Source organism: Pteropus medius, unplaced genomic scaffold (genome assembly GCF_902729225.1).
Source record: "Pteropus medius unplaced genomic scaffold, Ma_sr-lr_union100, whole genome shotgun sequence".
Classification (NCBI taxonomy): domain Eukaryota; kingdom Metazoa; phylum Chordata; class Mammalia; order Chiroptera; family Pteropodidae; genus Pteropus; species Pteropus medius.
The window spans coordinates 10,491,557-10,517,039 of NW_024347788.1; the positions used below are offsets into that span (position 1 = coordinate 10,491,557).

A 25,483-nucleotide genomic window follows, 5' to 3' on the forward strand; every position below is an offset into this window, starting at 1 on the left:
AACCACAGAGAAAAAACAAAAAACAAAAAACACACAGATGAGAACAAAGTTACATCTGGTAAGGAAATAAAGAACTGCAAACAACTCTTTCGTTTCAAAACACAAAACGCGGTGCCACTTGGGTTTTTCACACAAGAATTTTCTTACTTAAATGTTATTTGAAAGTTTTATATGAAGTAATCTGAAACAATCTGTTTCTCCAATATATAGACTCTGTGTCAGAACTATCCATTTTTAATTTTTTTCTTCTGGATTTTTTTACAAAGGACTGTAAGAAAACACCAAATGGAAGAGTAACAAACTTGCGCTTTGTAATGAAGTTACAAAGACATTTTATAAATTTTCCTGGCTTCCTATTTCCCTTCACTCTGTATTATCTCGAGAGGTTGTCATATTTCACCTGGGCGGATTATAAATCAGACAAGTTCAGCCCTTCAGGGTGAAAAATGGAGGTGAAAGGCGCAGCGGAAAATATATAAAGTATAATTAAAACCATATGAGCAGAGATATTGAAGCAGTGCCTGTTGGAGGAAACCCAAGTAAAAATCAAACCTTTGCTGGTGCTAGTGAGACTATCCAGCCCACTTGGGACAAGCGCACATCATTTGCTAAATATTCTTTCTTTCTTTCTTTCTTTCTTTTTTTTCCACAGTAAGAGTACCCAGGGGCGTCAAATCCTAACAAAGTAGTTAAGCCCATAACTATCTTTGTAGCATAGTGAAATTCATAGTTGTTAAAGTGAAACTGATCTTTTATTTAAAATACTTACTTAGAAATATAGTTTAAGATTGGGCAAGGGTCAACTTTACAACCACCAGTGAGTATTAGGGACGTATGATGACAATGCCGAATCAAACGCCTTTTCTACCTTTCTATGAAGGCTTCGTCATTAAAAGACAAGGAGTCGAGTAAGACACAGATCATCTAATTGCTTCCTGTTAAACATAAAGAGTAAGACGCAATGGAGTGCAAACCATCTCCCCCACTACACTGGAAACAACCTAGATGGTAGTGCCCCACGAAGCTGGTGCCTAGCAGGCCAGCGATTCCATGTGTCTAAAGACCTACAGAAACTAAGAACTCTCCAAGTCGTAAAGCAATTCCAGTAAAGACCTTGGACTTTGGCAATCTCTCACCGAAGCTATCCCACGGCTGTTCCTCCAGAGCATTCCAAGTGTCAAGTACAATCACCTGAGCAGACACCTGGACCACAAGCTCCGACATTGCTTTGGGAATTCAGGTAAACAATGCAAATGTAGCAAGTCACTTACCCCCCAGAAACTGAATTCCTCCAGCCACTCTTCCCACTGTCCTGGAGATGAGCTCCGACACACAGCACCCCATGAGAGCAGTGAGGGCCACCAGGAGGAGGAGGCCACAGCCCAGGCCGGTCACGACGGTGCAGATCCTCCACCCGGCGCTGGGGATGCCCTGGAAGGAGGCATAGCGCCCACATTCCTCCACCATGACCATCGTCTGCCGACTCTCATCGTGCACGGGGTACGAGCACCGCCGGAACGTGCCGAAGGACACAGGCTTGCCCAGCTGGGACCCCCAGAGCCAGTAAGGCATAAAGAACCCCACGCAGGAGGCGGCAGCACAAAGGAACGAGAGCAAAGCCCAGATCACCCCGGTACAAGTCAGGCTGGAGGCCATCTTTCTCCAGACGGCGACGGAGGCTCCAAGGTAACCTGGGACCGCGGACGTGAGTGCAGGTGTGAGACCCCCCGGCACAGAGCGCCGGGGACCCACAGTTCTGTACAGGCGGTCAGTGCCTACGCACAGAGTGGAGCGTCAGCCTCACTGGGCACCAACTTCCCCTCCTCTGTCACAAGCATGACAGGCCCTGTAAAATAATAAGAAATATGAAAAGTTACTTGACAACGCGGATTCGGTTGGTTGACGACTTTTAATTAATAAACATTCAAACTCGCCTCAACACCTCAAAAGCAGGAAGGACTCATTTTTCCTACAAACTTCTAAGTCAAGTTTTGTCAAACTCGCTCAAAGCTTTTTTATGTCTTTGTCTCCTATAAATGCTCCCAAATTAACTCTGACAGCTATTGACTTAAAAAATGCATGACTTCTATTTGCCAGTGAATTCATGTCATATACTCGCATCAAAAGTTATGTAGCATTTTTATTGGCAGAAAACATAATTCCGAATATGATAATCAAATGAACCATTTTGTGTACTTGGTTTGCAAGTTCGTGCTCATAATTTGTAGTAACTTTTCTGTGTCCCTTTAGATGCATTAACTCCCCGCATGAGCCCAAACAAAATAATTAGGATAATTTTCGCAATTGGCAGAGAACCATCAATACAACCGTAGCAGACCGCGGAGATACACGGGGTGCACAGAGCCTCGGGCGCTGCCCACGACTCATCCTGGAGCATTCGAAACCCCCGTAGTGTGAACTACCCTCTCCCAGTGTAGATGAAAACAAGCCAGATATGCTCATATCTACAAGTCTGACCCACAGCTTCCAGGGAAATGATCGGAACCATCTCTCCAGTTCGATGACCGTCAGGGTCTAATCTGGAAAGTAATCTGTCCCTTCCGGGACTCTACATGCGACCCCAATCATTCCGATGCTTCCACGCGCATGTGACGGCCAGTCCTCCCTCCCTTCCACAGTTCTGGACCATTTCCCACACTTTCCGTAAAGAGATGACTGCAGGACACAGAGCCCTCAGGTTCGGTTCCCAGAACGCCTAACTGCAGCTTTCGGGGACCACAGCCGACCCCAGCGGACCCCGCCTTCCCTCCCTCGCCTCTCCCCTCTCTCAAGCCTCGCCCCTACGGTTTCCTGTCCACCCACCGCCCATTCACAGTCCAGTGCGTCACTCTGGGGGAGCTCTGGCTACTATTTTTTTTTTTTTAATCTTGTCAACTGTGATCAGCGTCGCCGTTAGCGGCTAAAGTTGTCTGTCTGGGCCACGAGGCTGGGGAAGACGACACGGGGGTGACACGGAGTAGGGCCACCGCCTACAGCTGGGTCAAGGAGCTCTGGGGTAAGAGCAGGACGAGCCCATAACGAGCCCCCTGCAATGGCCTCGCCCACCCGCACCCACCCCTGAAGACACGCATGATCCCTGGATCCAGAAGGAGAGGGACACTCCCAGCCGGCCGTGAAGGCAGGGGACCAGGATGGCAAGGCAGCAGCCCCGGAGGCAGAGCGGCGGCGGGGCGGGCCGGCCAGCTGCCCAGCTCAGGACGTCCGGAGCCCGGGCCGGCCCAACCCCGGCGTCCGGGGCCGAGGCGGCGCGGGCGGAAGGAGGGGAGCCCCGCGGGCGACGGCGGGCGCCGTACTCACGTGGCTGGCGGGCGGCGGCTGCCTCCCCGCGCGGGCCGGGCGCGCACGCAACTTGCTGTCCCCGCGGGCGCAGCGCCCTCCGCTGAGCCCGTCCTGCCTCGGTCGCCGCTGCCCCCAGCAGCCGCGGGCGCGCTGGCCGGACTGGGGAGGGACACGGGGCCGGCTCCCGAGGCTCTCCGGGGGCCCCGCTGCGCCCGCGTCCCCGCGTGTCTCCGGCGGCGGCTCGGCCCGGGCTGTGGCCGCGCGGGCGCCGGGCTCGCACGCAGATGCACAGACCGCTCCTTGGCAGGCGGGGCACGCGCCGCCCCCTCCGTCGCCGCCCGGCCCTCCGCCTCCTCCTGTCCCCTCCCCTCGCGCCGGCGGACCCGGAGCAGACGGCCCGGCGGGGACCTTCCCGGCGCGCGGGGCGGGGACCGCCCGCTGGGGTCCCAGCCCGCCCCGGGGGAGGCGCCGCTCGCGCGCAGCGCGCAGCCCCCAGCCCCAGCCCCCAGCCCCGAGCCCCAGCCAGCAGCCCCGGTTCCCCTAGCTCCCAGCCCTGAGCCCCAGCCTGCAGCCTGAGCCCCCAGACCTGCAGCCTCCCCTCAGACTTACAGACTCCCAGACTCCCAGCCTGCAGCCTGAGCCCTGCAGGACCCCAGCCCCCAGACCCCAGCCTGCAGCCTCCGGCAGCCTGCAGCCTGCAGCCCCCAGCCCCTCAGCTCCAGGCTCCAGCTCCCAGCCCCAGCCGGCAGCCTGAGCCCCCAGACCTTGAGCCCCAGCCTGCAGCCTGAGCCCCAGGACCCCAGTCCCCAGCTCCCCCAGACCTCAGCCCCCAGACCCAGACGACGACCCCAGCCCAGCCTCCAGCAGCTCCCAGCGCCCCAGCTCCAGGCTCCAGCCTCCAGCTCCCGCCCCCGGCTCCTCCGCCCTCCCTCGCCTCATGACTCTCTCTGTGCCGGCTGAGCGGGGGACAGACCGACCGAGAAGCGGGGAGAAGTTGCTTCTCTTCTCCGGGGGCTCGCGACGGGCCACGGGAGACGAGGCACGTCCCCCGCTTGCTTCTGTGTGTCTGGCATTTGGTGTCCTGCCGCCTTTGGGACACGTAGGTGAGGAGGGCCTTAAAGACCGGGTAAAGTGTCCCTTTTGAGCCCGGAGGACGCTCTTGGGTTGTGGTCACTTTGGAAGGGGGTGAACGAGGCCAGTGTGGACGTGAGGACGAGGCGAGGCGGCAGAGACCAGTTTTTCCAGTCGGCGCTGCCAGAAGGGCCTGGGGCAAGTGGGAGTGGGGGTGTTGGGGGACTTCCTGCAGGGAGCCTCTCCCAGGGCAGCCTCCTCAGAGGCTCTTTCAGGCAGGGCATCCCTGCCTCTCCCTCCCTGTCTTCCCGCTCCTCCCGCCTCTTCCTTCCCTTGTCCCTTCCCCTGCCCTCCCCCCCCCCCCAATCAATCTTGCAATCAATACCAGCATTGGATTTCTTCCCTAAGAAACGGCTGGCTTTGATTTCCCCCTCCGGACTTGAGGTCTTTTCTTGCTCGCCACTAGCGCTCACCCCTTCAAAGTTCGGGGCTACTTTCCGCGGGAGGCTGTGGACGTCCGCTAAAGACAGTGGCTTGTGAGAACCCCGCCGTCTGGGGTGAAGCAGATCCTTCCCCAGATACACTTTGTGAAGTAATAGATGGGTAGGCATACATTTCGTGGTAAATTTTCACATCGCACCGTTTTACTTACCCAGGACGTTGTGCATTTTGTCCACAATTGCAGCTGGAGATGTGCATTTGTTCATTATTAGTTTGAAAAACTTCGAGTAATTGGTCTCATCTCTTCTGAGGTCATAGACGCTTTTAAGAGTATGATGAAACTGATAAGCCTCCCAGAAGGGAAAAAAAAAAAGGCACATACATGTTAGGCTTCATCACAGTGGTTCTCAAGGGGGGAAGAGAGGTTATCCTCCTCACCCAACATCTCGCAAGTTCTGGAGATGCTTCTGCTTATCATGCTCGGGGAGGTGCTACTAGCATCTGGTGGGGAGAGAGAGGCCAGAGATGCTGACTACTCTGCAGTGTGGACGGCTCCTCAGAATTATCTGGCCCTAACGTCAGTAGTGCCCACGTTGAGAAAACCTGCTTCAGTGAACTATCTGGTGGTTCCCTGTTCGCCCGCGGTCCATCCGTGAATCCCAGATTCAGAATCTCTGATTTAAGTGATTTAAATGGTCTCGTACAAAACACTCGATACTGAGCCCGGTGACGGCTTTGTATGGATTGGTCAGACTGGCAGTTATGTGCCAGACCCTTAGCTATTACACAGAGCCCTTAGATCTACAATAACGTGAAGGGAGAAGACATGACTATGTAAACACAAAATAATGATCGGGAGAGCCAGACTCACCCTTCACTCAACCAGCTGGAGAAGTTGGTCTTGGACGCTTTCTCAAGCTTGGAGGAGTTTTAAGCCCTGAGATCGATGGCTGGCTTTAAGTCCTTGCCATGTCCATCACTACACCAACTTTTCTTAATAGTGTACTTTTTCTAGTTCTCAAAAAAGAAGGGAAAAAAAACTATGGAAGAGGCGCAATTATTATTTTACAGAGAAGTTAAGTTATCTGCCTGCGATATTATAGCTAAAAAGTAGTCTTTAAAAATCTTATTATCTGCATTCTGTTAAACAGAGTAAATGTTATTGCAGAGATTCTGCCTAAGGTGAGAAAAGAAGGTAGAGGAGGAAGCTGATTTTTTAAATCTATCGAGATAGAATATCAGTTACTTGTAAAATCATAGTGTGTTATACACTAGGACTGAAATTTCTAACTTAGGTGAGTGAATTGGACAAATGGTGACCTTCCGAGCCTAAATTATCTCGTTTGTAAAAAGAGATTGGAATAGATGATTTGCAATGTTCTTCTATCTGATGACTTCTAGGGTCATGATTAGATAGGTACTTTCATATTCGAGAAAGAGTTTGGGGAGTTCTAACTTTATTCAAGTGTGTAATTTTACAGATAATGAAGCAGGGTTTCAGAATCCTTCCCACGTCTCACCCGAGCCCAGCCTAGAATGCGTCCTTCCTTACTGCTCTTCCCTTTCCACCATGTAATTATCTTCCTCAACTATAAACTCTTCTGAATTACTCCTTGGGCTCTTACAATCATACTTTACAGGCTAAGTGCAGTATATCTTTAAAATCCTTGCCTTAAATTTGTACCTTCAAAGGATCTTTAAATTGCTTTCCAGAAGTCTCCACACAGCAGATACCATTTATAGCTCTCACTCAAGGTCTCAGTTTCTGTATACTTGGGACATAGTCCCATAGAGTCATAAGATGAGATCGTGACTGTAGAAGTGTGTGGGAAGCTGTAAAGCACCTAGGACAACATTTTTGGTTGGCTAGCCAATATTAATTCCCAACTCACTCTCCCTTTTCACCTTTCTAACCCCACTTACAGCTAGTGGTGTCACGTGACTTTTTTCGAGCCAATGAGTCTGCTGAGAAATCCTCTAGGGAAGATCGCAATCTCTGATAAAAGGAGGAGGCATGAGAGACAGTCCTCTCACTATGCTGGCTGCCTTTAGGCACATTCTTGAAGGATGAGATGTTCGGAACTGTGGCAGCCTCCTTGTAACTATGAGGGGAGTCGCAGAAACATAATTCCGGCACCATGATACTATGGAGCTACACACCTCCTTTTGCATCTTTAAAAGTGAAGTATAGAGTGTTAATATGATTTAAGTCACTTTTATTTGAATTTTCTGCTTTTAGCATCTAAAAGCATTCTTAATTGATAAAGCACTGTGCAGATAGGACATATGGTTCAATGACAGGAAATAAACATTTGTTAACATTGTATCCCAGTGCTCAGCAACAGGAGGTAGATACTCAATAATTGAACATTCACTGAGGTAATTAATGAACAAATCAATAACATTGTGATTATTATCCTTGTTCTAGGGCAGCCTACAGAGTGGGCATTTAATTTTTAAACAAATGGGGTATGCTATGTGAAACTAGGGAGGGAGCCTGAGGGTGCCATATAGGAAACACCGTGGGATCGATCACTCTGACCATCGAAGAGAAGTTGGAAAGGGACTTCTTCCGTTCACATTTGCGGCAAACACCATGACTGGCGGATACAAGGTCCATGCCCAACCCTCTTCTTCCACGTCCTTCTTTCCAATAGACAGTGTGAGCTAAAAGCCTCCGTTTCCCGGCCTCGCTTGAAGTTCGAGTCACCACGTGACAGTGCTGGCACCATCGCATCCACTTCCTCTTTCCTCCAGCCTAAATAGAAAGTGGATGTCACAGTACCTGGAAGCACAGAAGCCCTCTTTCAATCATGGGTGGGACGTGGATGAGGACAAAAGCCACCCCACTAAGAATGATGGTGCAAAGCGGTGACGAGAGACGGGATCCTTGGTGTCTTCGTTAGGCTGCTGTATTATCTTCAGACATCTCTTGGGTGAGAGCAATAATCTTAGCCATTTAAGCCACTGTTATTAGCAACAAATACATGCCTTCGAGACTATTTGAACTAACTGTTCTCTTGAGTCCAGGAGCCAGCACCACAGTAAAGTGGATTAGACAGAACACAGAGGCACTAAACAGAGCACAGCAAGGACAGAATAGTGCCAAGAGAGAATTCTCCAGCAAAGAGTGGCTGTCGCAGGCATTGCTTGTCCGCAGTGTGTATTAGAGAAGATGGACCCTCTCGAAAATCTGGCAATAGAAACAGAAATAGCTAGGAAAATAGTTGACCAGATTCCTCTCCTTAAAGTCTTCACTCTGAGAAATTGAAAAAGGACAGAAATTCTCAGCATTTATCAAATATCCTGATATTAGAAGGGTCCCCTTGAATACAGACCAGCTAAAGAGAGACCGTAGGAGGTGTCAGGTGCCAAAGAGGGGGTAACAGGAGAGGCCAGTAACACAGCTGGGGGAGAGAGGTCGCTTTCACTGCCTCAGTTCCCCATTGGAATATATCGCTTGTTCCTCAACAGATGCTGTGAGATGCCCCGAGAAGCGCTCTGCTAACTGAAAACCTAACCACAGTCGTCAGCAGAGACGGCCATAAAATAAACGATTTGAGATCATGGTGAGTTTCTCCTTTCTGCCATTTTTCCCTTTCATTCCTTCACTTCTAAACTACCCATTCCCTTCATGAATCCCTTTTGAAGACAAATTTAAATGGATATTGCGATATTTTACAGCATCGTGTCCATCTCTTATCGGGGCGGGGGGGTAGGGAGAAATGTCGTGGGACAAGTGACATCTCAGGTTTCCTGGACTCCAATTCGAGTAGTCTCTGAGCAAGACCTTGTATTCTTCCATTTTTAAACGAGGCCATCCCAGTATCCTATTACTGTGCCATAGCTATTCCGGTGTGCTATTATAATAGAGTCACCTGTTTCTTTTTCTTTGTACTTTCTTTCATGTGTTTGATAGATGCAGGACGACCCCTCTTCCTTGTAGAAATCGTATATGTCTAGTTATGCATAGTTTCTAAACATAGTGATTCGTATGCTATATTCCCCAGGAACTCTCATGGAAAGAAGGTGTACACAGTCCGCAGTCTGCTCCCAGGAGTGCTGTCTGCATTATTCATTTAAAATTCGAGCATTACTTTGGAAATATAAAGTGCTCTATAATTTCTCCATATTATTATTTTATGAATTAATGTAGCACAAATTTTCGATCAATTAATTATTCATAAGAAGAAAAAGGTAAAGTGTTAAATCACATTTAACATAGCAAATATTTCACAGTAAACCATCAAAATGGAAAATGTCCATAATACATTATGTATATATATTTTCTACATGACCCAGCATGATTTCTAAAGCCGTACATAATTATATTTAATACTGGATCCGTGTCATGCTTTTGCTTTCAAATCCTTCTTTTTTCTTCCTGGATCAAGTCATCTCAGGCTTTTCAATGTTACGACTGTGTGTTCTGTTTTTTAAAAATTTCCCCAGGATATGTAGAAAAATGAGTATAATAAGTTCTATAGAAAGAGATACGAATTATTTTTTGTGGATGATAATATTTGCCACCAATCGGTCATAATGCATCAGAGAATTTGCAAAGATCTGTTTCTACAGTACTTTAAAATCCTAAACCCCTCCTCATCAAAATAAGATGCATTGTAAGGATCAAATGAGTAAGACAATGATCTAACAGAAGAAAGCCAAAACGTAAGCACTCGATTTGGTATTATAATACTAACTGGGACTTAACAAACATTGATTTTTCTGAAGTAAATAATTTCATATCATAGCTACTATGAAATGGCAGAGCGGACATGCTTCTTCTCCAGCTCTCTGGTTTTCCTCCAGAGAAATGTGTCTCGAATGCACCTGTCCACTCATCCGAGTACTTGGGGCAGCTGGAGACCCCAGGAGGAGTGCCCTGTGTGTTTGCCTGTCACTGCTCCTCTCCCGCTGGTGACTCCCCGTTATGGGGCGGGGGTCCTCTGTCACTGCCGTGCTGGTGGGGGAGGAAGGGTGGGGAGCTGCTCTAGGCCACGTGTCCGCCAGCTCAGGGGCTCGGTTAGCCAGCCCATCCTCTTCTCCGCGACAGCCTTTATCAGTAATAACCGCGATATTTTGGCCTCCATCTGCCACGTTCCTCCTCAATCTGTTCAGGTGCAACTGGTAGAGAAAAGCGCCTCGTCGGAGACCCCAACAGGAACGATGGCAAACTGGGAGCGGGCGGGCTTAAACGCTCCTTATTACATATAGATGCCACGTCACAACTAGAATGCTGGCAGCAGCGGGTCTGTCCAAACGGGTCACGGAGAAAAGAGGGGAGCGGATTCTCAGCACTTGGCGCTGAGTGGAGCTGCCGGGGCCCGTCCTGGAAACGCCGGGCTGGGCTGACTTGCCAACTGGAGTGACCGCGTGGCTGGAAAGAGAAGGCTCTTTGGCCAGTTCTGTCTTTGAGAGATCAACGACTCTGTGTGTTAAAAGCCCAAGAGCATGAGTGAGGTGACGAGAAGCAGAAGATGCAAAAGCAAAAACAGCCGTAAGAGCAGCACACAGCGTCCACACGTGGGCAGGTGGACACCGGAAGGGGCGATGGGCGAGGTACAGGGCGGGGTCGAGGTGGAGGAGAGAGAGGGAGAAGGAGGAGGCAGGAGGAGGGAAGGAGGGAGTGGGGCAGAGAAGGAGGAGGGAGACAGACAGGAGGGGGGTGTGGAGACAGGCAGAGGGGATCTGACTGTTCCGGTTCCGGGTTCTGGTTTCTTTTTCCCAGGGAGAGATGGGTAAATAGCTGCGTCTTCTGCCTTGAAGGCACAGATGCAGGGTACTTGTCACGTCTGGTAAGGGATGGGGAAAATATGGATCCTCTGACTCGGTGGCCGCCGTGTGGGTATTCGTGTGTCATGAGGAACACATCAGCTTGGGAGCATTAGCATCCCGAGGGACAGTCACTACCTGCAGGGAGGTGATAAGCTACGCTTCCCAGTCCTTTGTCAGATTATATAGTGACAACCGAGTAAAATAATTGGTGTTTCATATGATGCCTTTTCCAACCGTCTCAGGCCATTGGCCCGTCCTTCCTCTACGCTTCCAATCAATGTATCGCTGCTTCCACTAGAGTTTGCTACAATGTGATGTGATTGTTTGGTCGTGAGTGTGGCTCTCAACCTTGACTGCTATCTCTTCAAAAACAACCTTACTCCTTCTGGTAAGCACATAGCCGCTGCATCCATTGTAAGGCCTTAAATGTCATGGGCTGCCTCGTCATCTTCGAGTCTCACAGAGTCCCAAAGGCCTCATTGCGAGTTCTCTCCTCTTGCCAGATATGCCGCCCACCCAGAGAGAAAGGCCGCCCGGCCCCTCTGACTAGCTCCCTGTCAGCCAGATCAGCTGCACCCCACCGGGTCCTCAACCTCATGGGTTCAACCTCCCCACCAGCTGCGAAGTTATTCAAAGAATCAGTCACATCCTCCCATGGGAACCAGGAGGCACTTCCTATTCTCGTTGCTACAAAGCCTGGCTCCCTGAGCCCCACGTGGGACCCTGCCTGTCCTGTGGCACCCTCTGTCCCCAGACTGTGGTATGTACGACTAATAAACTACTGTCATCTCTTCCGTCCAGTGTCAGGTGTCACGCTATTTAGAATGGCAGACTCCTTCCTCATCAGTGAGGTGAATGAGAGGCCATCGGAAAAATGCTGAATAAATACTCGATTTTAAAAAATTAACGTAAAATCCTGTAACGTCAAAAAAAAAAAAAAGACTACATTATGTATTTCTATGTTTTTATAAAGGCGCTCAACTATACAATATGCTTTGGAACTATTTCCAAATAGCAAAACTTTAAAGTTTGGAGTGTAAAATCCTAACATATCTAGAAATATACTAACCAAGTCACCCGCCCCTTGATTAGTACAGGTAAATTTTAGTAGGTAATTGAAATAAACAATAACTTGCGAATTATTAAAATGTGGTAATATTGAGGGATTTTTTTTCTTTTGACTTATTTTTTTTCCCCAATCCTTCTTCAAGTAACCTGGATTACTTATAATATTAAAATGTGTAATTAGATGTAGAAGCCAATTATCAATTGGACAAGCCCTCTGAAACACAGAATAACTTAATCTAAACCCCTGGACAGAACTACTGAAGAAGAAGCATGTTCCGGTCACAGTAAAGAAGGTAGGGCTGGTCCCCAAGTGGGACATGCATTTCAAAACTCGCATGAACTGCCGGACGCTAAGTGCTCCCTCAAAGAGCAGACCCGCGTGTGAGAGCGTGGTAGAAAACAGCCAGGCTCGGTCTGAAGTTCTACCGGACTCTATTTCTGTTCACTCCTCCTCTTCTGGGGTTCAGTTCCTCTTTCCCGCCTCTACGTGAGCCCAGATCCACGGAGGCCCCTACTTTTCTGCCAATCGGCTGGGGGAAACTCTAGTCTCTCGTCACTAAGCTGTAAGACCCCATCTGCCTCCGTCCAGAGCTCCCATATCACACCCCAAAGTGGTGACAGAGCACCTCTTGATCTCCAAAGTAAGACCACACCAGGTGGCAGTGTTTTAAAGGCTTAGAGGTGGACGGGGAAGGGGCTGCGTGGTGGCTCTGCAAAACGACCCACCTACAGTGGAATGTGGCTGCCCGGATTCCAGAGCCCCGCCATGGGCAGTTCCACAGGGGTAGCTACCTCCTTCTCGCTCACTGCCATTTCTCGTGGCGGAGAGGGTCCTTCCTCCTCGACCCTCCTTCAGTTGCCCCTTCCTGCACCCCTAACTTTTTCTGAACCATTGAACACCTCTCCCCCAAGCTGCCCTTGGAAACTAAAGTTTCTGTTCTTTGTATCGTCTGAGCGTTTCAGCTTTGCCTGTTTGTCTCACGGTTGTTCATTTCTTGGGAGTGAGCTGGCCAGCAGTACTGTACTGCCACCCCTTCCCCGATCCAGTTTAAAAAATGTTCTCTTGCTAAGGGGATCTGGACTTGTGCCTTCCTCAAGTGTTAACTGGCTCAAACATCAGTCTGCTGTTTAAAAATATAAACTAAACATATTTAAAATATATTGTTAGACTATGTTCCAAAGGACACTTCTTTAAAAACAACTTTTCATATATTCAGCATGAATTTTATATCTTCTTAGGACCCTTTGAGCCAAAAGAGTAAAATAAAAAGCCCACATTATGACTTGTTTAGAAAGAACACATAAAATACACCACTATACTGCCTTCAAAAGAGCAATCTTTCCCCCAGAGAAGTCAGAGGCGGCTTCTGACCATCATAATCAAAACCCACAGTGTTCAGCAGTAGAAAGACCACTTCATGGGGAGTCAAAGACCCGAGTTCAAGTTCAGAGTCTGGATCTTGCCCATACTATGACTCCGATATCAGTGCTGTTATAACCCATTGACCACGTGCCTGAGGTGAACTGAATCAATTCATTCATTCATATTCCTGGTCGAGCTCGAATTAATGGTAGTGCTTGAATTAGAATGTGATTTTCCTGCGTGTTCAGTACTTGTTCCTTTATGCCAGAAGCCTCCGAGTGGCAGAAATGCAGCCAAAAGCGATTGGACCTGTAGTCATTTTGCTTCTAGAAAAAAGGATGCGTGTTAGAGCTCAGCCTAACGTCGTCTGACTTTTCCGTTAATAATCGATTAGCACCCCACTGTCGCTAATCTTAACTCGTTAACATGGGCGCAGACTTGGTTTACTGAGGTATATTGAAAATGGCATTAGGCGGAGAGAAGCTTAAGTTCTATTTTTATTGTAAACTCCCTGTCGATATTCTTTTTCTTCTTTCGTTTTTACATATGTGGCCGTGATCTCTTTCAATTAGAAATGATGTATAAGGCACCGACTGCTAGATTTTAAGTCTTCACTTACCACCTGCTTCCGATCCAGTTGTGTCGCAGGTCATATCTGAGCTTGGACATTGCTTAGAAAACAAATAATTACGGTGTAGCTAAAAGAGGAAAGATGTAGTTTTCTAGATTCAGAGGAGCCTTTGAGTCTGGTTAAACAGAAGAAATGGAGAAGAAACATCTGGTTTTTGATGGACACTCCTAACCTTCATTTTTGTCTGTAAAGAGGCAGAAACGAGAGAGGCACAAACTGCAATGTAGCTAAACACAGGGCAGAAGTCGGGAACGCCCCGTTCTAGGCTTGGTTTGGCTGCTAAACTGTTTCATGACCTCGGACAAGTAACAATGTAAAATGAGGGGTCTGATCATCCTATTGTTTTCTCCTCTAAAAAAAGCTTCCTGGTTCTGTAATGAGACTGATAACATTACCAATAGCCAATCAGGCCAGAATCACGAAATTCTCTACTGCGGTATGTTAGCTAAACCTGTCTGAGATAAACTTATCGAGGATTCAGCAAACCCCAGCAGAGATATAGGTGAAAAGATACACTTTTTTGCCATAAATTAACATTTTCCCTATTTCTTGTTTCTATACTTCTTAGATAAAAATAACACCCTAAAGTCTTAATAGAGTTCCATTGGACTAATTAGTGCTGGAGAATGATAAAAATAACCTGAAATTAAGCTTCCCAATGTAATAAATTAATCCAAACCATCAGTTTTGAATTCTTTATTTTCTCCAGCCAGATTGTACAGAATTTTTCTTCTTCTATCTTACAGTTCATTTAGTAACAAAGAATCCAAAGTGTTCAAACTTATAATAAAATTCTGACCTACTCTTCTAAGATGAAGTTCAGGGTGTGATTCTTTTGCGAGGAGTATGCAAAGATCAAGATGCTTTTAGGGGTCATAACATAGTATGTGAACCCAAATCCGATTTTTTTCTCAATCTTTATTAAAGAGAAAAAATCTTTGGTTTTTGGGGGGAGATGGGCAGGTCTGGATATTTTCCAGAGTTTCTTGGATTAAGTGTCAATGTATAATAAAGGTAAATAGAAGTATGAGAGTTAGCATAATGATTTGCCGCTACGAAGATAAGATTGATCTGAATTTGATTTAGCCATAGAAATGCCTCCTATAGGAGCAAGGTCTGTTTAGAGCAGGCAGAGTCTGGGCTGTCACTTTCTGGTTCTCTCATCTTAGATAAGTAAGTTATTTAGTCTGCCTAAAGCTCAATTTGCCAATCTGGAAAGTAGAGATAATAATATCGTCCCACAGTGTTATTCTAAAAACGAAATGAGAGAACATATTTAAAGTACTTGCCACAATGCCAGGCACATAGTAACTGCTCAATAAATGGTAGCTATTATTTTAGTGAGATTTCTTTCACTATCTAAGAATTAATTTAGTAACAAAGAATCTAACACATTCGAACCTACAAAAGGCCTCATCTTAAGATGAGCTGCTACCTAAAATTAAATGAGCTTTCTTTTTAAAATATAATGATTAAAGATGCACTCTGTTACGTTTTCCACAATTCCTTTCAAGAGAGAAGAAAATCTCTGACCAAATTTTTCCTATAAATAAAAGTGGGAAAATGTACCCCGATTTTCATGTATCGTTCAGTATTTCATACGACACAAAATGGTAACCAATAAAAGTTTTCCAATGGAAATCATCTGTGAAATGAATACATCAAATTGATAATAATTGAACATTGAAGAAATGGCAGATTTATGTGTTTTCTCTGAGCTCAAGAAATCTGCAGGGTAAAGCTCCCCAAAGCTAGATTGAGGGGGATCTATTTTCTTTCCTCTATTAATCAGGTCCAACTCCACACCATGCTCTCTTCTCTCTTTCTTTCCTTTTCCCCTTCCTATCTCTGAATCTGTCTTGACAATCCAGCTTAGCAGGCGTACGAATACATACAAAGGTGCTTTGGGTTCTGTAGGAAAGGCAGATGGATACAACCCTCCAATCCTCGTTAAATACCTTCAGCTCGTAAGTGGCACACCCCTCCCTGACTTTTATCGATTCTAGCTAATAACAATTAATAAGCTTTGTGGATAAAATACAAACCATATACTAGTTTGCAAAAATAACGATGATATTCTAATGTGTCCCTTTATTGGCCATCGCGGGAATAGAGATCCACAAACACGTGGAGAAGCAGTCCCCGCCAAAACAGACTTCAAACTTTAAAATTGACTTAGAAACGCCCAGACACCATTTTATCTCGGCCAGTTTTCAGAAACCAAATAAATGTTCTTTTGATTATTAAAATTTAAAAATACCCTTCCAGGGCAAAATTAAAATAATGGGTCTAGCACGTTGCTCCTTTAGTCTACGACAAGTTTAGTATTGAGGCACAGACCCTGTGGAATAGAAACTGCATGTTGTTGCTCAATAGTGACATCTGCCTGTGACCCGGGAACGTGGTTTATCACTGCTCTGGCACCAAAGTAGCTGGAATCTTAACAGTTAACTCTCAAGCATGAAGAGACTTCTTTTCTAGTTTGTGGATTTTTCAGAATATATATGTATATACTTATAATATATAATATATATTTATATATAAAGTGCGTATATATGTGCATATATATACACATAATGTGTGTATAGATAGCGACTCTTCATTTCCCATCTATTCTCTGCCAGTTGGCTGAAAAGCTAATCTTAGCACTCTTGACAGGAGGTTAAGAAATCGGGGAATAAAAAAAAGGAAACATGTCAACTAATATTGTTTCCGTTGTTTGATGGCTTTAAAAATACAAACTTTCCTTACAGAAGAAATCCAAATGATAGATGTAGGCACCTCTACACCCAGGAGGTAGAATTTATCCCCTCCCCACTCCCTAGAGGGTCGGCTGGACTCGGTGACTCATGAAGAAGAGAATATGGAAGGGGAAAAAGTAGTCGCCTTACAGTGGAGAGGGCTGGCAGACAACCCCTTCCCTGGGTGACTCAGGTGAACATTACTGGTGACGTGTGGGTAGCAGGGACCCCGGATAAGATGTCACAAAAGCCATATTATGCTACAGCATTTCTTCCCAAAGCCCATAAGCCCAGTCCAATCACAACCAACCAACCAACCTCAGGACTCAGAACGGTCAGGCTGCAAAAAACAAGGAGAGACTGAGAAACTGTCACAGGTCGGAAGAGACCGCGAGATCCGCTCTCGCGATGTGGTCTCCTAGGCGGGATCCTGGACGGGAAAAGGGCGTTAGCGGAAAAACTGGCCAACTCCGGATAAAGTCAGAGGTCTAGTTGACAGCACGGTGCCAAGGCGAGCTCCTTAGTTTTGACAAACGCACCACAGAAATGTAAGATGAAAACCTTAGGGGAAAATGAAAATGGACGAGGGGTGTACGCGAATACTCTGTGTTGCCTTTGCAAATTGTCTGTGCATCCCAAGTCTTCCAAAATAATAATAATAAAAAAAAGTTTATTGTTAAAAAGTAGTAAGTCCCGGCTGTGTCCATTTCTATGCTGGGCGTTCTTGAGGATAACACCTCGTATTTGAAGAACGTGTCATAAATTAAATCGCGTTTTTCTACGCTTCCGTAGCAGCCCCGTGAAGCAGGCGAGACGGAATTCTTTCCATCTGATGTCGGGACGAGGAGGCGGAGTCTCAGAAGTGTCGTCCTGCTCACAGTCACACAGTGGGTAAGAAGCAGCTTCGGGGACGAACCGCGGGGCTCACGGCTCCACCCGGAGGCCTTGCTTTCCATCCTACTTTTTCTCACCTTTAAGTTCTAATAGGAGTGATGATGTTGGGAGTGAGTGACACGAGGTTGCTGCATGCGATGTCGCCCTGTCATCCCAACCCCTCCGGGTGAGAGTTTAAGTGTGGGAAAGAATAGCGAATGCTGTAAGAAAAAAAAAAAATGGAATGGGAAAGAATAAGTCAAAGTTCCAATATTTACTCCCAGTCTTCATCATGAAGTAATCGAGTTCTCTCTGCCAAGAAAAAGTCCCTCGCATCCTTGAAGACTTGACTCAAGAACTGCCCTGTGAGCCAGCCCTTCCCCCTGCTCCCCCCGCGCCCCCGGCAGGCACGGAGCCTATGCCACTCCCTCTGCACTAAAGCAGCAATTTCCACTGTCCTTTAGGTGGCTTTGCTTGGAGGCGGGGGAATAAATATTAAATATGCATTAGTAGTTTTTACTATTTATAAAATGATCTCCATCTCTCCTTTCTTACAATCTCTTTTTTCCACCCAGATTGAGTCCTCAACCATACCCTTTTTTTTTTTTTCTGACCCAAATGGCTCGATGTGGGTGGGCGCGCTAAATGAAGCTAAAAGTCCCAAACTCAAACATCTACAGAGACTGGTGAAGGAGTAGAAACGTTACGGTAAGGGAGGCCCAAGTATAGAAAAAGTCGAGTGGCCTTGTGTGTCTCTTATTTCTTTACTTTTGATAGACCCACAACACCTGGTATTTTTCTAACATAAGGAAAATGGCGCCTGACAGTAAATGGTAACTGACATCCGACCTCAGTGTCTGAGGAGGAATAATGGGGAACGATCAGAGTGTTGGCCTGTCTAAGGCGGCAGAACCAGTTTGTTTCTAATCATTGTTGCCTCGTGGAAATTCAAGGACAGTATTGCTAAACATCCTTTTCCTCTTTTCATGCGAAGCTGGGAATATGAATTTTTATAGGAAACCGGTTTTTAAATTTGGGCTTACATTTAGTTAAAATCCTGTGCTGAATGAGGGAGATGTAAGTGGCCCCGTTTGGCTGACGTACGCCAGCCGCAGACTCTGTTTAAACAATGTGTCAAGACTAGTATCGAAATAAAACACTGCACCGAGAGATTTGGAGAAAAGATTTATGCAGGACCAACCTGGGACTAATCTCTAATTCCACTGCCGAAAGGCCTTCTTTTGAATTAAAAAGGTGTTCTCTGTTGAAAACGCAAAGATCTCTTAGGAAGTACACATTAAGTTGTTACTGAAGTACTTAGTGCAAATGATCATATTAGATCTTTTCAAACTATTGAACAGATAAGACATGAAGATAAGAAGAAACTGAACAAAGCATATAAAATTAGAAGGGCCAGCCGCCCAGCTAAGAAAGGGCTCAAAACTGTACGGTGGGGTCTGAAACTAAACTTCTGCCTCATGATTTGACTTTCATCAGTCGTCAACCTTGACTTACATGATGCTTCCAGGAAGGAATCATTGTTCTTTTCACAAATCTTAAAACGAACAAACACAATGCAGACTTCCTCACTTCTGATGGAATGTTTTATCCTTGATTTGTTTAGTTTCCAGATGACAAGGTGTGAGGGAGGGGCACGGCTTACATGAGGATGAAGTTCGTATATGAAGCTCCCACGAAAGCCCGCCGTACGGATCCCGTCTGACAGTGAAATGCAGTACCCGGTTCTTCCTTAGACAGGCATGCAGGCCCAGTTAAAACGCATCTGGGGAGAGGGGACGGTTAGCCCGCTAACATTTCAGCAGGCGTGGCTGGACTCTCCGGAGAAGCCCTCAGCTCTGTAGGCGCAGCCTGACCTCGGGGCATTTAATTTCTTCATAAAAGGACAAAAAGAGAATCCCCGAACCAGAAATGGAGACTTGAGAAGCTTAGAAAGTATGACCTTGGCCGTGGTTTTGCCCGTGGTGAGTTTTGTGAGGAGATATGACGGTGTCATCTCCTCCCCTAGAAATATTGTCCTCTGTTCTCCCACTTTTCGCTTACTCACTGCAAGAGAGGAAAAATAATAATTTTCCTTCTACCCCTTCTAAGTTCTTCTGGCTGGTCTAATAATCAAATCGACATGAGACAGATTAACAGGAAAAAAAATAACTGAACTAATTATGGGGGTTCTGTAAGAATATGGGACCCAGTCAGTTGACGCTTACATGCCAACTTGAGCTAAGAGACGGAGATTATGGTTTGGGGCTTCAAAGGGCAGGAGGGCAATTCACAAAGAGATAGAATGTTTGCTGGGCCATCTTTTACAGTGAGACACAGAGAGGACTTTGATCCGAGGGGCCTTGCTATGCTCCTGCTTATCTGTCACACTAGTTCATATGAAACTATAGCTATCTGTGATGCTAGGTCCCTTCCTGGAACAGGTTCTCTGGAAGTTAGGGGGCAGGTCAAAGCTTCTTCTTGAGTCTTTTGTTTCTTAAAAATAACCAGCTTAAAATAATCAATATCCCAAAAGGGGGTGGCAAGCTCTGCTCCCTACCATGAGCTATATCTCTGCTGGACATCCAACTGCTTGAAATGAATTTCGAATCACTTTTATTTGGTAGACTTAAGGAATAATCGAGGTGACGTTTGAGCCTTTCTGAAGGGTCTTCCGTAATTCTCAGGGCACCTCGAGTTATTCAGGCATTAACTTCCTTGGAATGTCCCTCTGTTCTGAATTTCCTTTGTGGAACTCCAGTCTGCTGCTGAGACAAGGTTAATTACAGTGCTGGGAACTCCCATAGCAAAGACTTTTGGAGCCGAACAAGGAGGGAACTGACAACAAGCATCTTAAGAAAAGAATTATGTCATTAGAAAAAAATGTTTAAGTTTATGTACTCTTTGAATTACATGATCCGGATATTTCTCTCAAGTGAATGTTTTTTTAGTATTGACTGAGATTAGTTTCAACTCTGGGCCCTTCCTTGAATACAGTTCTCTCCCTCACCAATGTAGGCAAACACTATCCTAATTGACCTAGACCACCTCTATCAATAACACCGTTTAGTTAACTGCCTGATGTTTTTTTTTTTCCCAAACCTCATATAGCCCATCATTTAAAGTCATTCTTTCTTTGCTCGGTGTTATGTTTGTGATGTTAGTCCGTGTTGTTATGACTGTCTTGTAGTTCATTCATATTCATCACTGTATACACAATTGCTTATGTATGTAAAATGAAAATTTACATAAAACATATAAAATGTGTTCATATTAATATTCTGTTATTAATTTCATTGACTATTTCTACTCTATCTGGCTCCCAAAATACATTTAATGCAGTGTTTTTACTCATTTAATAATCAAAGCTCCATATAGTATAAAACATTCAAAATATTATATAAATATACATAACTATTTGAAATACAGCATTTTAAAAGTAGAAATAGTGTGAATAATTTTATTTATCATCACGATTTGAATATTATTTGAGGAACTAGGGGAAAAAGTACTTTCTCTGAATTAAACATAAAGGCTTTTCAAAGATATACTGTTTGCACCTACTGGGAGCAAATGGAAATGTTAGGCTCAATAATATGCATTAATTTTTCTGTCCAATGTGTGCATTTTATTCTCTTCTCTCTGGTAGGGAAAAACCTTATTATTAAATCATTAATGTTATTGTTTATAAGGAGTTATAGCCAGTTAACTAGGAATGCTTTTATTATGCTTAAACTATCTCTTACCTTTTGAAGGATATCATAATTTCAACAAATAACTAAACTTGCTTTCTATTTTTTTTAAAAAAATTACCCCATAAATTCACATGTTTTTCTTCAGAAATCATGGCTGATTGACATGCGGCATTAAAATGAACTCAGTGGCATTTTATGGCATTTTCATTTTTTTTTCTTTAAGAAAGAAGTGGTATTAGCATCATTAGGGTTTACAAACGTCTTACATCATATTACAAAGTTAAAAGGGAATGAGGAAATCGATTCCTGACTTTGAAAGAAATTCTCAACTTAAAAATCCATCATCATAAACTTGTGATGGCAAAAGATGTAGACATATACTTCATAAGAAATTGTTAATGTGATGTCGATTCCCAATCGGAGGCGGGTGGTTTGTAAACCCTTTACTATTAATAATGGAAGCAAAATAACGTTCCTTTCCCTTTACTCTAAAAACTAGGGAACGGTCTTCAGAGACAGGACTCCGAGGAGCCAGCGTGGCATTATGCAGGAGTGAGAGAGGCTTTCTCCTAATCAACTCATATGTGTTGTAAGTCCGAGGTCCCAAACAGAGATTGGATCTGGTTTGGGTCCCCTGCCAGGGGTGACAGGATCTGGGCACTTTTTATTTGCCACATTTCTGTTGATTAGGTTTTGGCATCATCTTATCATCATTTGATTAAAGAGTTTCCCTTTAAAAAGCAAACAAACAAAACACCTGTCTTCTCTACTTGGAGATTCTCAGAGTGCATGGTTTTTGCTCTGTCAGACATACGGAGCAGGGCTGGGCATGGCCCATATCTTATCAGGCCTCTCACACCAAGGTGCTGGTGCCCCGTACACGTTGCTGTTCACCTGTGGTCACTTCTCCCCGAGCTTTTCTCTCTGTCCTTCTCCCTCTGGTACAAAGTGCCAGCTCGTTTTGGTCGCTCTGTTCCTTGGCATCATGATTCAATTTCTTGTTCAGAATGAACCACGTCATCTCTGACACCAGGCAGCTCTTTGAACAGACTGGCCAAACACTGCAAAGGAAATGACCCCACGGGTGGGCTATTCATTGTGAGGGATGTGATCATTCACGGTCATATGCCAATGGCTGGAGAGCAGTTCGCACCTTGCTAACCAGTTACCGTCCACAGCTTCGCTGTCAGATCTCCCAGGATAGTCTCACCTGACTTCAGTCCTGCTGTTTCTCTGCATTTACTGCTTTAAGCTGACCAAAAATATTACATTACATTAAGATTTAAAATTAAAATCAATGATTATTCTGGCATAGTGGCAGAATGCTGCTGCTGAATGCCGCCGAACTTCTCATTAATGTTAATTTGTAGTTTGTAGAGAAATGGTTTAACGACTGAGCTACACACATATAATTCAAATATTAATTAACCGAACCATACATCTGTGATCACGAAAGAGTTGCTTTTAACTGTCTGTGTTTGATTTTATGGTCTTTCTTAGCATTTTCAAAATTCATCATATTTCAGTAATAGTATGCAATGTACTTTTCTAGTAGGTTGGTTATTAGAAAATACTTTCCAATTTTTGAACAGCATATATTTGTTTTAAGTTGCCAAGAATGACATAAAATTTTCCAGTGAAATCTTTACCAAAAGGTTTGGTAACCCTTTGGTAACATCAATAACCCTGATGTTTGGTAACATCAATAACCCTGATGTTAATATTATCATCATTAACCGTGATTTACTGTGTATATTTTCAGAACCTGGGAGTGAACTAAGGCTCTAATTTTCTCTAGTAGAAGAAAATGATGCCGTAGATCCCAAATTAGTGCGATAATTAATTTGAATTGTTTTTCTACATCGTGGTAATTAACTTCCTCTGTGTTTAAGCTATAAACACATATGTCATGTTTTAGCATTAGATGAACATTTGCCCACAGAACAGTAATTAAAGATCCACCATCCTAACTGGATGTGTTTGTAAATCCCAAAAAAGGAAATCGATTTTTATAAAAGAACATTTCATTTCTTTGTTCATTAGCAAGTATTTATTGACAGTGTAGGGCATGATACTAGTTCTTTAACTTCAAAGTATCTTACTATAAGCTAGGAAATCAATAAGGCATGTATGCAGTAATCGTGTCTAAATGCCACTTTTTATGCATTTTTCCACAAACTCTCTAGGCTTGTGAGAACCAGAGAGAGAGAGAGAAAATATAAAACTATCGCAGAGATGAAGCTTCTCTTCGGGCCTGTCATATGTGGCTGTGCCTTCACTCAAGAATACACGTGCTGAAGCTGTAACAGGACAATGCAAACTTTAGCGAAGTCAGAATCATCAGGAGGACGTTAGAACTCAGGTGCCTAGGCCTCGCCCTCCAAGTTTCTGATTCGGCGGGTCTAGGGCAGGGCCTGAAGATTTACTGTTCTGGCAAGTTCCCAAGTAATGCTGATGTTCCCAATCCCGGAACCATGTTCTAAAAAAACACTGGATCCGACACTCCCCAAACTGGTTAGCAGGAAAAATTACACAGGGAGCATTTTCTTTCTTCCATTTCAAACTTCCTTCCCTTCCTCCCTCCCTCCCTCCTCCTCACTCTTAAGAGACTGAGCTGTCTATGCCAAGAATCAAAAATCAACACTTTTTAAAAGCTTACACTGTAATTTGCAGACCCAACGCCTCTTCCTAAGGTGTTTGTAGTCGACTCATAGAAAAGATCATAAACACATGGACGTCATTAGTACTAATTCAAGTGACAAAGAGAACTTGGTAAGTCCTATGACTCTTTGTTCAGGTGAGATCGAAAGGAACCCAAACGGAAGGAGGGTTCATGAAGGAGGAAGCTGATCGGTGAAGATACAGAGGTGAAGTGTGGGGAGCACTCAAGGCAGAAGCGGCGGGGGGCAAGGGCGTAGTGGGGGCGAAAAGCGCTAGACGTGTTTGGAGACAAGGGATTAACGCGCTTGGAGCGCAGCATAGAGTAAATATCATGGCACAGCGACAATGAAAAATACAGGGATCCATTTCTCAGATGGTTTGTGGTCAAAAAACTCTTGAGAGTGTTTTTTAATTTTATTTTATTTTTTTGCCTTGAAACCCCTTAAACTAGGTATTGAAATAAAGTGAACTCGATACAAAAACAGCAGCTTTAGTTGCTGTATCATAAAGTATTAACGAAAGTTTTCAAAAAAAAATGAATGTGCACATATGCCATAACTATTAATACATATAAAATATATGAATATAAAATAAGCAGTTATAATATTTATGAATCCTATGCATATGTAAGTAAACATGTATAATGTTAATGATAAAAAGAGCTAAAGCTATTTGAAACATTAATAAACAAAATTATTCAAAATATTTTTATTTTCTCTTGATTCCAACCTTTTACATTTTTATGCCTGTTTAAGAATGTATCTAACATATTAGTAGAGTCATAAATATAAATATATATTTATAAATATACACAGTACATTCTCAAAATGTTTTACCTTAGAGGAGGTTATAGTTTTTAAAAGTTTGAGGACTACCAGTTCACATTTTGGAATAATGACTCATTGAAGGTTTTGATCCAGGAAGTAATACATCAGTACGTCAGGATATATCAAGAATGGTATTGAAGGAAAAAATGGTACCAATATGCTATAAAAGAGACTATTCCATAATGAACCATAAAACAGAAAGAAGGGAGATAGATAGCAAATAAATTGTCAAGATAATTCAGGGCTTGAATAAGGGATAACGATGGGAATGGGAAGGAGAAGCTGTGGAGGGAAGCTCTACGCAATTTCAATCAATGATTTGTTACTAGAGAAAATGAGGGGTGATGAACCCGGTAACTATTGGTTTTTCTCCTGGGTAACTGAATAAAGATAGAAATGAATTAAAAGTAGAATGCTACATTCTATGTTTGGTTTGGAATAGAATATATTTTCTTCAATTTGGGTCATGGTTTATTCAAATAAATCAGACAATTCATTATTCATATTAATTTTTCATTTATTGAATAAATGCTTATTCAACTCCCACCACATTTCAGAAACTCTATAAGGTACCCAATATTCAAAACAATACATATTTTTCAGGTGGTTATACATGTTCGAATTTCCCATTTGTTTTTCATTTATTTTCTGCTGTTGTAATCACCTAGATTCGCCCTTCGCATTCTAAATTGGTACAAAAGTATTGATTCCAAGGACATGATTTTATCATTATTTTCTCTGTGTTTATTTTTACATCTTTCTGGAGTTGTCATTTATCATCCCTTTACTCGAAAAAGTTCAGGCTGTGAATAGAGATTCTGGACAAGGACCTGGAACGTAGTAGCAATTTCCAGAATACTTCTACCCAAGCTGTTCATCTAGAAAGGGGGCTTTTCAAGTTCTTGCCTTTTCTTGTAAGCGGTTTCATCTGGCTCCTTCTCGGCCATTTAATTTTACTTATAAATTTTACTTTAAATTTTATTTATAATTTCTGACACAACTCTTACTGTATAACTCCCTCATAAATATAATCGCCT

General features: G+C 44.2%; 1 protein-coding gene and 1 long non-coding RNA gene across 5 annotated transcripts in view; one reads left to right on the forward strand and one right to left on the reverse strand.

Moving 5' to 3' along the window:
- The window catches only part of LHFPL6 (LHFPL tetraspan subfamily member 6), a 194,795-nt gene extending 191,255 nt beyond the window's left edge, over positions 1–3,540 (reverse strand). The window contains exons 1-2 of one of the 2 annotated variants that reach the window (XM_039877253.1): positions 3,319–3,527; positions 1,272–1,846 (exon numbers count right to left, since the gene is read on the reverse strand). In XM_039877253.1, the coding sequence (XP_039733187.1) occupies positions 1,272–1,656 (385 nt within the window). In that variant the 5' untranslated portion in view covers positions 1,657–1,846; positions 3,319–3,527. Of the gene's footprint in view, positions 1–1,271; positions 1,847–3,318 lie in introns of both variants that reach the window. The other variant, XM_039877254.1, reaches the window with a different exon arrangement.
- A 717-nt stretch (positions 3,541–4,257) lies between these two features.
- LOC120614404 (uncharacterized) lies at positions 4,258–24,324 on the forward strand. 3 transcript variants are annotated; one of them, XR_005655970.1, is made up of 12 exons: positions 4,258–4,403; positions 4,838–4,974; positions 7,241–7,748; positions 8,287–8,381; positions 8,823–9,483; positions 9,934–10,374; positions 10,833–10,978; positions 11,094–11,350; positions 17,186–17,284; positions 18,891–19,248; positions 21,458–21,547; positions 23,145–24,324. It is a non-coding gene; the product is annotated as an uncharacterized LOC120614404 (long non-coding RNA). The 3 variants fall into 3 exon arrangements; XR_005655971.1 differs by lacking the exon at positions 8,823–9,483 and having other exon boundaries at positions 7,470–8,381; XR_005655972.1 differs by lacking the exons at positions 4,838–4,974; positions 8,823–9,483 and having other exon boundaries at positions 7,470–8,381.
- The last annotated feature ends 1,159 nt before the right edge of the window (positions 24,325–25,483 follow it).